Source organism: Chrysochloris asiatica, unplaced genomic scaffold, assembly GCF_000296735.1.
Source record: "Chrysochloris asiatica unplaced genomic scaffold, ChrAsi1.0 scaffold00079, whole genome shotgun sequence".
NCBI lineage: Eukaryota > Metazoa > Chordata > Mammalia > Afrosoricida > Chrysochloridae > Chrysochloris > Chrysochloris asiatica.
The window spans coordinates 1,703,776-1,717,470 of record NW_006408597.1 but is presented as its reverse complement, the minus strand read 5'-3'; the positions used below and the strand labels follow the sequence as shown (position 1 = coordinate 1,717,470).

Below are 13,695 nucleotides of genomic sequence, written 5' to 3'. Positions count from 1 at the left end.
ATTGATGTTTCTCTTCATTTTGAATTGTGCCTCATCAGCAAATGAAGGTCCTGAAAACTTTACTCCATCCCTGTCATCACAGTCACCTCTACTTTGAGGAGGCAGCTGCTCCCAGTTGTATTTTGAATTTCTCCCAACCTGAGGGACTCATCTTCTGGCACTGTATCTGACAATATTCTTGTGGTATTCAAAATGTTTTCATCTTCCAGCACTATATCTGACAGTGTTCCACTGCTGTTCATAAGATTTTCAGTGGCAAATACTTAGAAATAATCCATTTCTCCTTCTTCCTAGTTTGCCTTAATCTGGAATCTCAGCTGAAACCTGTGCACCATGGATGACTCTACTAATATTTAAAAAACAGGTGGCATAGATTTCAGCACCACAGCAACATGTCAACCACCACAGTACAACAAACTGACATATGAGTATTGTTGTTGTTGAGTGCCACGGAGTCAGGTCTGACTTGTAACCACTCTATATAGGGTTTCCAAGGATTGGCTTGTGGGTCTGAACGTCCAATCTTGTGGTAAGTAATTCAGTGCCAGAATTTACAGACCATCTCAAAAACAGATTTAAAACATTAGATATCAATGACCAAAGATCAGAAGAGTTGTGGGATGACATTAAGAACATCATAGAAGACGAAAGCAAAAGCTCATTAAAAAGACAAGAAACACCAAAATGGATGTCAGGAGAGACTCTGAAAATTGCTCTCCAGCATAGAGATGCTAAAGCAAATGGAAGAACTGAGGAAGTAAAGGAATTGAGTAGAAAATTTCAAAAGGGAGCTTGAGAAGACAAAGCCAAGTATCAAAACGAAATGTGCAAAGACTTGGGAGTTAGAAAACCAAAAGGGAAGAACACACTCAGCATTTCTCAAACTGAGAGAACTACACAACATGTTCAAACCTTGCATTGCAATACTGAAGGATTCTTTGGGTAAAATATTGAATGATTCAGGAAGCATTTAAAAAATGGAAGGAATACACAGACTCACTGTACCAAAAAAATAGGTCGATGTTCAGCCATTTAAAAGGTAGCATCTGATCAAGAGCCAGTGGTATTGAAGGACGAATCCCAGCTGCACTGAAAACACTGGTGAAAAACAAGGCTCCAGGAATTGATGGAATACAAATGTTTCAACAAACTCATGTAGCTCTGGATGCACTCACACATTTATGCCAAGAAATTTGGAAGACATCTATCTGAACCACAACGGGAAGAGATCCATATTTATGCCCATTCCAAAGAAAGGTGACAACAGAATGACAGTAAGAAAATTATCAAACAATATCATTGGTATGGTGGAGGGTCAGAGAAGAAGAAGACCCCCAATGATATGGATTGGCAGAGTGGCAGCATCAATGGGCTCAAGCTTTGCAACAATTGTGAAGTTGGCTCAGGACCGAGCAGTGTTTCTGTGTTGTGTTGTACATAGGGTCGTATGAGTCGATACCGACTCGATGGCACCTAACAAAGACAGCATCATTAATAACACATGCAGGTAAGTTTTGCTAAAGATAATTCATAAATGGTTGTAGCAGTACATTGACATGGAACTACCAGAAATCTAAGCCAGAGTCAGAAGAGGATGTGGAATGAGCGATAGCATTATAGACGTCAGATGGGCCTTGACTAAAAGCAGAGAATACCAGGAAAATGTTTACTTCTGCTTTATTGACTATGCAAAGACTTCGGCTGTGTGGGTCATAGCAAACTATGGATAACATTGCAAAGGATGGGTATTCCAGAATACTTACTTGTCTTCATGAGGAATACGTACATAGACCAAGAAGGAATCATTGGAACAGAACAAGGGGACATTGAATGGTTTAAAATTAGGAAAAGTGTGATTTTAGGGTTGTATCCTTTCACCATCCTTATTCAATCTGCATGCTGAGAAAATAATCAGAAAAGCTGGATTATATGAAGAAGAACCTGGAATCAGGATGAAGACTCATTAATGTATGCAGATGACATTACCTTTCTTGATGGAAGTAATGAGAACTTAAAATATGTATGGTTGAAGATCAATGACTACAGCCTTCAGTATGGATTGCAACTCAATGTAAGGAAAACAAAAATCCTGAAACTGAACTAATAATAAATAACATCATGATAAATGGAGAAAAGATTGAAGTTGTCAGATTTCATTTTGCTCAGATTCACAATCAACGCTCATGGAAACAGCAGTCAAGAAATTAAACAACATATTGCATTAGGCAAATCTGCTGCACAAGACCTTTTTAAAATGCCAAGAGCAAAGATGTCACTTTGAGGTCTAAGGTGCACCTGATGCAAGTCATGGTATTTTCAATCGTGATCTGCATGTGAAAGTTGTACAATGAATAAGGAAAACCAGAGAAGAATCAATGCATTTGAACTATGGTGTTAGTGAAGAATATTAAAAGTACCATGAACTATTGTGTTTGTTGCCTCACAACAATTGTTCGATGTCATACAACTGGGCAGTGTTTGGTTCTGCATAGGGTTGCTATGAGTCGGAACTGACTCAACAGCACCTAACAGTAACAACCAATTGTCTGCCAGAAGAACAAACAAATCTGCCTAGAAAGTACAGCCAGAATACTCCTTAGAAACTAGGAGGGTGAGACTTTGTTTCTTGTTATTCGCACATATTGTCAGGTAGAACCAATTCCTGAAGGAGGACATCTTGCTTGGTAAAGTGGAAGGACAATGAAAAAAGACCCCCCAAAAAGATGAATGACACAGTCAATAATGAGTTCAAACATAACAATTTTGAGGCTGGCCCAAGACCACCAGTGTTTTGTTCTGCTGAGTCGGCACTGACTGGAAGGCACCTAACATTCTTATGTAATGATGTGTTCTTACACATTTTACACATTCAATTTGTTAACAATTTGCTGAGAACTGTTTTTGGTCTACAGTTTTCTTTTTTTGTAATCTTTACTTGCTTTTGGTATTGGTATAATCTTTTTAAAAAGGAGCCTGGTAGCAATGGTCAAGTGGCTGCTAACCAAAAAGCCAACAGTGGCTCAAAATCCACCAGCTGCTCCACATGAGTAAGATGTGGTGGTCTGCTTACATAAAAATTACAGCTTTGGAAACCCTATGTGGCAGTTCTACTTTGTCCTATGAGTCCGAATTCACTCAATAGCACCTAGTAATAACATTTTTGGAAGTCAATTCATCAATTGTAACAAAAGTCTAAAATTTGTGTGCTCAAGAACACCACTTCTAAGAATTCAACTTAAGGAAACATTCATAACTACAAACAGACCTAGATTTGAATATTAATTCATCACTTTATTAATCGCTTAAATTCTGTTGGTCTGTTTCCTAATCTTTAAAAAGAGGATCTACTTCACAGTTGTTGCATGAAGAGTTGATTTAGTGTCCACACCTAATTATGTTTTGAATAAATGGCAGTTCTTGGAACTATTAGGAGTCCTGGTGTGACGCTGTGGGTTAACTCGTACTGCAAAGTCGGTTTGAACCACAAGGTCTGCGTTTCAAGCTCACCTTTCGCTCCTCGAAAACCCTATACAGCGTCGCTGTGAGTCGGAACTGCCTCGATGGTACTAAACAACAACACAAGGTGAAGTGGACTCGTAGAGAGTGCGTCACGAGCTGGGGACGGCGGCAACTCTTCTGTGTAGTGCTGCGTCTTATTGTTCCCATAGCAACGGGGCTAGCTATTTTCTTGAGGCGTCACATGTCACATTTGTTTAGCGTCGGAAGAGGCAGGAAAGGTCACTTTCCAGTCCCGCAGCCTTGAGCGCACAGAACCTCTACAGTCATCGAACAACCCACGTCCTTCATTGGCTCAGCCGGATGAGGAGGCGGGAGTAGGCAACTGAGGGCGTGGTCTGCGGTCTTCCAAACGAGTTTTTCACAGAGAGCGGAAACCAACCTTGCCCGCCCCGGAAGTACAACCGCTGCCGTCTTACCGGTGTGCATTTTGTGAGTGAGGGCGACGCTTTCGAGATGCCTGGCGCCCCGGCCAAGGGCTCGGAATTGTCTGAGAGGATCGAGAACTTCGTGGAAGCCCTGAAGCGGGGCGGCGGGCGGCGCCGTTCCGAGGCTATGGCTCGGGACACCCTAGGACTGCTCCGGCGGATCATCACGGACCACCACTGGAGCAACGCGGGTGAGCAGACCCGCGTCCCCGACCCCTTTGGGTTCAGATAAGGCTGATAGGTCGCCTTGATTCACCGCCCGCTTGCCCGCTGTGTCTCTCTCTTGGCCCGTAGGGGAGCTGATGGAGCTGATCTGCAAGGAGGGCCGGAGGATGACGGCTGCGCAGCCCTCAGAGACGACAGTGGGCAACATGGTGCGGAGGGTGCTCAAGATCATCCGGGAGGAGTACGGCAGGTCTGGCCATTTCCCCGCCTCCGTGTGGGACTCGGTGCGCGTTTTCCCTGAGCCCCCCTGACCGCACCTCCTCTCCACCTTTGCCCCCTCTAGACTCCACGGACGGAATGACGAGAGCGACCAGCAGGAGTCCCTGCACAAACTCTTGACTTCCGGAGGTCTGAGAGAGGATTTCAGCATCCATTATGCCCACCTTCAGCCCAATATCATCGAGGCAATCAATGAGCTGCTGGTGGAGCTGGGTAAGAGTCCTCGGGAGCTCGCAGTGAACAGGACAGGTAGCTGGCAGGTGAGGGAACAGAAGACCCTGCAAACTGTCCATCAGCAGAGATGAGTGACACCCTATCATCTGGTCCTCAGAGGCTTGGCCTTCATCCTTTAACCCCCGCTGGCAGAGACTCGGACTGGGAAAGAGCTTGATTTTCGTTTTCGGAACATGAACTCCAAAACCACAGTTGATGGACTCGCCAGCTTTAAACTTCCTCCAGTATCCAAGGGCCAACTGGCATGAAAAACATCCCCGGGTGATTTAAAGTATATGGGGCACATGCAAAGCTTACCTACAAATAGTGCACCACTTTGTATTAAGGACTTAATCATTTCCGTGGGGGTCTTGGAACCACCCCCATCCACCTAACTGGTTTTTGTGACGTGTGAAACTTGCAGGTACTCATTACAGACTTCCCCAGGGGAGAAGGAAGCTCAAATTCCATCAGCTTCTAGCCACTGAAGTTAAGCTGCTGCTACCAAATTCCTTCCCACAGTGAACATCTTCACCTTCGGGAGGAAGGATTCTCTTAGGGGAAGCTCTGTTTATCCTACCCTAAGCACTTTAGGATTTTCCATACTTGAACCATAATTTGCTGAAATCAGTGTCATCAGAATCAGTTGCCCATGATGCCTGAACTGGAGTGGCCAGGTTTTTTGTCTTTTTTTTTTTTTTTTTAATTTTTATTGTGGATTGAGTCATAGTTTACATGGGAGAACCCCCAGCTTTACATTCATCCTATAGTATTTCATTTCATTGCAATGATTACTATTCCCTCCATGCATCATCAAACAACCAAAGGGTACACCCCACAAGCCTGAGCCCCGGCCGTCAGCACTCAGCCCCTCTCCCTCCCTGAGTCCAGTGTACCCAGCTGCTCCACCTCTCCACATCATCATCTTTACCTCCATCTCTGGTGTCACTGTTTCTCTGGGTAGGGTCCCGCACTCCGCTCTTCTCCCTTGATGGTCCCCCTGGGCTCCTGGACTGCAAAGTTAACCACTCCCCTCCTTTTGTTACAAAACAACTACCTTTATGTTTGCAACACTCACAGTCAGTCCTGATAGCAATTATTCACTATTGAACCACGAGAGTCTTATCCCTATCTTCTTTCATCAGCCTCTTCCAGACAGGTTGGAAACGTGGAGTGGCAGAGTTTTGATGTGAAGGTGGTGGATGAGCATAGGAGCTGCTGGGGGAAAGTTAGGCTGAGAACTTGGAGGCAGAAAACCCCAGACAAGTGGCGCTTCTACTTGCAGCTCGTTGACTGTAGTGGGCCCCAGAGGCTGCTAGGAGAGCTATGTGTGTGAAGCGCACACTGGGTCATGTTCATCGGAGCCCTAACGTGCAGTTTCATGTTTGCCCTGCATTGGCTGTGCTTGCAGAAGGGACTACGGAGAACATTGCCGCCCAGGCTCTGGAGCATATCCACTCCAACGAAGTGATCATGACCATCGGCTACTCCCGAACAGTAGAGGCCTTCCTCAGAGAGGCCGCCCGAAAGCGGAAATTCCACGTCATTGTGGCAGAGTGTGCGCCTTTCTGCCAGGTAGGAAACTGCTGAAGTTGCTGAGAAAAAGGAAAATTGAAGTGGGGTTAAAGGAGGGGTGGGTGAGATCCATGCCAGCTTGGAAATGGAGATACTGAGAAAAGAGTGGGACGGTAAAGGAATTTTCAATTTGTTCAGCTTGTCAACTTTCTTAAACATTGGCTTAAGAAAGTTGGTTAACTGCTGTTGTCGTTGTTAAGTGCTGTCAAGTCGGTTCTAACTCATAGCGACCCTGTATAGGGTTTCCAAGGAGCGGCTGGTGAGTTTAAACCACTCACTATGTGGTTCAAACCGACCTTGGAGTCAGTGCTTTATCCTACAGCACCCCACCAGGACTAAGTCCAAGAAAAAATAAATACTGGTCTTTTTAGGAATCAGAATAGACTAAATAAATTATATTGGAGATGCCTAATGCTTGATCTAACCTGACAAATCCTTAGGTAAATAATATAACCAAACCACTTGCCATCTAGGCATTTCTGACTCATAGTGACCCAGGAGGACAGTCGAGCTCCTCAGCGTTTCTTAGGCTGTAATCTTTATAGAAGCATTACTATCACATCTTTCCTCTGTGGAGTGGCTGGTGGGTTCAGACCACCATTATCAGCCAAGCGCTTAAACCACTGCACAACCAGGGCTTCTTAGATAATAATGTTGAGTTCTGCTGAGTTGGTTCTGACTCATAGCAACCCTCTACAGGGTTTCCAAGGAGTGAGTTGGTAGGTTTGAACTGCCGAACTGCCAACCTTGTGGTTAGCAGTCTAGTGCTAATCCTACAGCACCACACCCGGACTTCTTTAGGTAAATAATAGGTCTCCAAAAGAAAATGACATGTAAAGACGCAGGATGTTGTAAAATGACAAGCCAGAAGCTCTCTTGTCATTGATGCCAGATTATGCAAGCAGGTAGTATTTCCAGTTCTGTGGCTGCTCTGGGGTATTACACATTTATTAGCTACCTCTGGGCTTCCCATCACCTCACCAGAGAATACTTCTCATAGACCAAAAATGAGTTGTCTGTTGGAAGTTGTGTTTTGGATCTAGCCAGTATCACCGAAGTCCCCAGATCCAGTTCCATGTGAGAGCTCTTTCACTGTGTCTCCCTCTTGTCCCTGCGTCAGCCTTTCTTTCCTTTTGCAGGGTCATGAAATGGCCATCAATCTGTCCAAAGCAGGGATCGAGACTTCTGTCATGACCGATGCTGCCATTTTTGCTGTTATGTCCAGAGTCAACAAGGTAAGTATGTTTAGAGCCCATGAACTAATTTCCTTTACTTGTGTCATTGTTCTTCACTTGCAGTAGGCTCTAAATTTGGTTAGAGTACTGAAAGAAATGCAGTAGAACTAAAGCTAAGTATATCCATTGTCAGGGATTGGTGAGAGGGTACCTACCTATAGATGGCAAATGACAAAGGCTCCTGACAAAGACTCTGGCCTTTAGATTTCCAGAAAAGACGGCGTTAAGAGCTGTAGGTATTGCAGTTTTCTAGCCCATGCTGTGTTTATTCCTATCTCGGGCACCAACTTTTAAGCTTTAACCTTGGTACTGAGCTAAGTGTCCCTTTCACTCATCTGTGACCCCTTAGGATGCCAGGACTGAAACACTCAACCTGCTGTGCCCAAAGGTCCGTTTCAGGCACTGCCCCAGAATGACTCGCACTTTCCTTCTTGTTCCAAAGGTGATCATTGGCACAAAGACCATCCTGGCCAACGGTGCCCTGCGAGCTGTGGCAGGAACTCACACTCTAGCACTGGCAGCAAAACACCATTCCACCCCGCTCATTGTCTGTGCTCCTATGTTCAAGCTTTCCCCACAGGTATGCCTGTCTGTCTGTCTGTCTGTCTGTGTGGTGGTCAACAAGGGAAGGAAGCTTGAACTCTAGGCCTTCAGTCTGCTCGCTCTGCAGCTGCATTTACTCAGTGGATCAGACCCAACAGGGGCTGTAAGAAAGTCTGGGCACGGTGTAGTTGGGAAAGGACTTTTGTTTTCATCTCCACCACTCCCCGTCCCCCAACCATGTCTGAAAATACCAAGCAGATTGGAACCAGGCACACAGAAAAGGTCTTACTCACAGTTCAGGGCCTGTCCCTTTAGCCTGAAGACAAGCTTCCATCCATCCAGTCATGGAAGCTGTTTGCTTTGAGAACATGAACACATGAACCTATTTATAGGTGTCTCTCTCTCTCTCTCTTTTTTTTATCCCTTTCTTTTCCAGTTCCCCAATGAAGAAGATTCATTTCACAAGTTTGTGGCTCCTGAAGAAGTCTTGCCCTTCACAGAAGGTATGGAGGTTGTGTGTGTGTGGTATTTTCATGGTCAAAAGGACTGAATGCTGTCAGGTGGTGCTCTTTGTGGTGACTGTTCTCTTAAGCAGCTTGGAGGCCTGATATAGTCCATGTTCTGAGACTAGTACATTTTAGCTAGGGCCATGTTGGGGTCATGGGGGTTGGATCACCTAGCATTGTTTGATACAGGCAACAGTCCATGGAAAAATGTACTTTTTCAGCTGCTGCCAGCAATGAGTCTGGTAAAGTAGCTGCAAGAGGAAGCAGGCTCTAAAATGTCCCTGTTGAGTTCTGGTGCGGTGCTGCGGGATAAAGCACTGGACCGCAAGCTCGGTTTGAACTGCAAGGTCCAAGGTTCAAACTCACCAGACACTCCTTGGAAACCCTATACAGGATGGCTATGAGTCAGAACACCACTACCTGATGTGTTGGGGGCCCTGTCCCCTAATGTCTGAAGGTAGCAGCTTTCCACAGTGAGCCTGCTACCTCGTCAATAGTTACTTAGGCCTTAAACACCCTGTGGGAGCAAAGCATAAATATTTCCAGTTCTCTCTTGGAAGCTGACTGTTTTACTCAAACATACATTATTTCAAGGAATAGCTATTATGCACCTCTGTATCGGCAGTGTTCTAGGCACTGGGGATCTAACGGAAGATGAGGCCCTGCACCCACAGTGTTTGTATTTCTGTTGGTGAAAGACGGACAGAACAATGTCAGGTCATAGGATGTTTGAGGAAGGAAACAAATCCGGGTGATGTGATAGAAAGTGGTTAGGGGACTGACTGCCATCGAGTCAGGAGGGATCTTCCCAAGAGAACACTTCAGTTGAGTCAAATGATAAAAGCTCACTATGTTAAGGAGCTTTGGTAGCGTAGTGGTTACGAATTGGGCTGCGAACCTTAAGGTCAGCGGTTCGAAACTACCAGCCGCTCCGCGGGAGAAAGATGAGGCTTTCTACTCCCGTAAGGATTTACACCCTCGGAAACCCTGTACAGGGTCGCTATGGGTCGGAACCGACTCGACGGCACTTAACAACAACAACAATGTGAAGATCTAAGGAGCTCTGGTTGCGTACTGGTTACGAGGTCACTAAATGTCTGCGGTTCAAAACTCCCAGCCGCTCCACTGGAGAAAGATGAGGCTATCTGCTCCCGTAAGGACTTACAGCCTCAGAGACCCTGTACAGGGTCAATGTGAGTCAGAACCAACTCCACGGCACATCACCACCACCACCACCATGTGAAGATCTGGGCCCTGGTGTGGCATTGTAGGATAAGCGCTGGACTTGTAATCACATGATCAGCAGTTCAAACCACCAGCTACTGTTGGAAGCCACATACAGGGTCACTATGAGTCAGAATCGACTTAATGGCACTTAACATGTGAAGATAGGGATAAGTTTTCCAGACACTTGTGAACAGCATGAGACATGCACTTGCTAAGCCTGTTGTGAAAGTTGGCCACTTGCCAGCAAGGGGAAAGTGGTATAAATGATAACTCGTGTGGGAGGGAGGGGCCAGATCCTAAATTTGAATTTTATTCTAGGTTCTGTGGAAAAGCACTGGGGAGTTTAAAGCAGGGCGTGTCGTGGGAATCATCTCTTGGTTTGCATTTTGCCCTGCTTCCTCTCTGGTGGGTAGCTGGCAGGCGTGGATGGTGAGCCTGAGTCTATACCTGCTGAACGATGGGAGCAGGAGCCGCAGCTTTACCTTCAGCATGTATGTGTGCTTGCTTTCCAGGGGACATTCTAGAGAAGGTCAGCGTTCACTGCCCAGTGTTTGACTACGTCCCCCCAGAGCTCATTACGCTCTTCATCTCTAACATTGGTGGGAATGCGCCTTCCTATATCTATCGCCTAATGAGCGAGCTCTACCATCCTGACGATCATGTCCTCTGATTGCCACCTGATGTAAGTGGAAGGCGCTGAGGCAGAGAGGATGGAGAGACCTCAGTGCTGCTGCGCAGTAACCTTGTACAGCGGAGGAACTGGAGTCTGCATAGAAGAGCCCTGATCCTTCTCCTGCCTGGTCAGTCAGCCTCTGGCAGCATACACACCCAGGACTCGTTTCTGCCTTTGGGGCCTTAAAAGGCAGCAGCGCTTCACCTATTGGTTTTGAGGCCTTAGTGACATGGTTGCGTCTGCTTCAGGAACTTAAGACTTTCTGGTTCAGTGGTGTGTTAAACATAACACTGGAAACCTTGCTGGGATTGAGATTTTTGCTCAGAAATGGCTACCACGCCTTTTTCCTAGGCTCTGCCAATAAAAGCTCCTTGAAGGTTCCTGGGTTGGTTTATTTATTGTCCTGCTCCAATTGAACTGCTGGAAACAGCAGCAGCTACAGAGCCCTTTTCTGTTTCTTTAGAAGGCTGTAATTAGAGGTAATAAGTCTAAAATAGACAGATACAAATGACACTCTTGACCATTTCCTTTGTAATTCCCTTGAAATGGCCCTAAACAACTTGTTAGTACATGGTTCCAAAACCTTTCTGATGATCAGAATCATCTTTGGAGCTTTAAAAAATCCAGAATCTTGGGCACCATCCCAGATCTCCTTCATCAGATCCCTGGGATGGAGTCTGGAAATAAATCTATGTCTAAAGTTCCCCAGAAATGACCCTCATGGACTGTTAATAGGACTGTACATTGGAACCAACTTGGAATTGAAACCTTTCTAGAGTCATTTTATAAGTATATAAAGATGTCTACAAGAAGGGTCAGTGCAGACTCTAATACCACAATAGTAGGGTATTAATTTAAGTGTGACGTTTATACTGTGGAACATTATATATCCATTGCAATAGAGTAGGGTGCCTTGTGGGTAATGCCTGGATTGAAGCCATTTGGGCTTGTGGTTTAGCTGGTATTTGAGTTAGTTTACCAATATATTAAAATCTGGAGGTTGCACATTTAAAAAAATTGTTCAGATTTCTTGCTTCTTTCAAAAACTCAAGACTTGGCAACTTTGGGCCCACATTCCCTAAGGGCAGCAGTTGAGTAGCTTCTGATTGCATGAGATGGAATGTTTCCAGTTTTCTGTGTTCCTCCTGGACATTGACTCATTGCTAAGCCCTATAGGCAGTTGAGTGTGTGTCTCTGGTGTTGAAAGAATGGGATGGATTTGTAAAGAAAGCCATTTTATGGTTGAGTAAAACACAACCTGGAAAAATGGCAAGCTGTAGAGTGATGTGCATAGAACTATTTTCATTCAGATTATGTTAAAAAAAGTAACAGCACCAATTAGTGGCAAGCTAGGGGGCCATCTATTTTAATATGTTTATATATTTTTCCCATTTTTTATGTGTATTGTTTTAGTGGTTAGTTTCAACTAAAATGTTTCCCCCAGTGATCCAGATGTTCTGCCAGGTTGGGGAGCTACTAGTCCCAGAGGTCCAGGGCAGACTTCTTTGGTTCAGTGTCAAAGAATCCCTGGCATGCTTGCAAACACCAGCTCCTGCCCCTTTAGGCAGTGTCTTGGTAAAGGGAGTGAGCACCAGGAATCTGCATGTTTAATAAATACCCCCAAGGGATTCTAACAAACACTGGTCAGAGGTAGGTTCTGAGGAAAAACCTCCACTCTGATACTTATGGACAAATCTTTGCCTTATGAATCGTTTTCTCCCAAGAGGAGAAACAGGCTTGAAGATGGTCAGTGTGAAAGACTGGCCTGAAAGCTCTGACTCAGAATGAGTCTGACTCACTCATTCTTTTTTTTTTAAGTTTTTATTGTGGATTATGTGATAGTTTACGTGGGAGAACATTAGCTTTACATTCTATCATATTTCATTTCATTGCAATGATTACAGTTTCCTCCATGCATCAACAACCAACCAAAGGATACACCCTGCAAGCCTGCCCTCTGGCCACCAGCACACAGCCCCTCGCCCTCCCTGAGTCCAGAATCCCCAGGCACTCTATCTGTCCATGTTGTAGTCTCTGGTGTCACTGTTTCTCTGGATGGGGTCCGTACTCCGCCCTTTTCCCTTGGTGGTCCCAGGGTCCTCTGCTCCTGGACTGCAAAATCAACCACTCCCCTCCTTTTGTTACAAAACATCTACCTTTACATTTGCAACTCTCAGTCAGTCCTGATGGCAATTATTCACTATTGTACCACAAGAGTCTTACCCCCATCTCCTTTCATCAGCCCTGTCCACACAGGTTGGAAACCACTCTGGAGATTCTACCTTCTCCTGCGCCCTATGGAACTAGGCTCCCTCTTGAAAGCTTGCAAGCCAGTCACTTCTTGCCTTTTTTGTAGACACCTTCCCTCCCCATTTTGGGTAGCCAATGTCAAAGTTGCTCATCCCTGTCAACCCTGTGTACTTAGGGGGTGGGAATGATCTTCACTATAAAGATTTGGTCCCTCTTTTGAGCTGCTACATCCATAAGTATAGGTCAGGTTCATCAAATTTTATCAGATTATTATTTTTCTTCCTTTTCTTTCTTCTTCTAGTTGAGTTCTGATCATCCAGTCATTGAAGCCAGGTCACATGGGTACTACCTGCAAGTGTGGGTGTTCTTGTCAATTCTTTCTTAAAGCAGTGGAGACTCCATGGTTTCTCAGTGTATGTGACTTAGAGCTACCAGTAACTAGCAATTGTCTCCTCCAAAGGCACCAGTTCTAACAGCAGTTCCCTTGGGCACAGTTGTGTGGAAAGAACAGTGAGTCAAAGAATTGCACTCTTGTTTGTGGCTCCAAAACTGCTTTGTAATACTTGTCTTGTGCATCTTCCCCTAGGAAGGAATGTTATTAGCACCAACATTCATTCCCAAGCAACACAGATGGGTAAAGGTTCTGAGGCTAGAGGTTCTGTCTCTTGTGGGTCAAGTCTTACAGCGCCTACAACAAACAGGTGGTGGTGGCAGTTAGTTGCTGTCAAGTAGATTCTGACTCTAGGTGACACCATGTGTTAAACACCAGAACTACTCCCTAGGGTTTTCTTAGCTGTCAATTGATTAGAAGATTGTCAGGTCTTTTATTTCATAGTGCCTGTGGTGGACTTGAACTGACAGTCTTTAGGTTAGCAGTCTCGTGCTAATCATTTGCACCAGAACTCTACAAATTCATGTTCTGTAGCGTCTTTAGGACCTCTATCAAATTTATCTCACAAAGCTATTTTAGAGGTCTTGTTTTTCTACTTCCCTCTCTCCCATTTCCTTACTTGAGTAAAGATTAGAACGGGAAACTGATCTAAACAGGGAGAAACCGGTCTAGCAGCCTCTGTGCTCACCCTTGT

General features: G+C 45.1%; 1 protein-coding gene across 1 annotated transcript; it reads left to right on the top strand.

Moving 5' to 3' along the window:
• Window positions 1-3,907: 3,907 nt before the first annotated feature.
• On the top strand, window positions 3,908-10,357 carry EIF2B2 (eukaryotic translation initiation factor 2B, subunit 2 beta, 39kDa). The gene is made up of 8 exons (XM_006865521.1): window positions 3,908-4,135; window positions 4,239-4,359; window positions 4,453-4,601; window positions 6,013-6,176; window positions 7,316-7,411; window positions 7,854-7,991; window positions 8,391-8,457; window positions 10,200-10,357. The coding sequence occupies exons 1-8, from the start codon at window positions 3,973-3,975 to the stop codon at window positions 10,355-10,357; spliced, it is 1,056 nt and encodes a 351-aa protein (XP_006865583.1). The 5' UTR covers window positions 3,908-3,972.
• The last annotated feature ends 3,338 nt before the right edge of the window (window positions 10,358-13,695 follow it).

Excerpts from the sequence above, each read along its gene's own strand:
- EIF2B2 (XM_006865521.1), top strand. The coding sequence starts at position 3,973 with ATGCCTGGCGCCCCGGCCAAGGGCTCGGAATTGTCTGAGAGGATCGAG. Across the intron at positions 4,602-6,012 it reads TGAGCTGCTGGTGGAGCTGG|AAGGGACTACGGAGAACATT; the intron begins GTAAGAGTCCTC and ends CTGTGCTTGCAG. Across the intron at positions 8,458-10,199 it reads AGTCTTGCCCTTCACAGAAG|GGGACATTCTAGAGAAGGTC; the intron begins GTATGGAGGTTG and ends CTTGCTTTCCAG.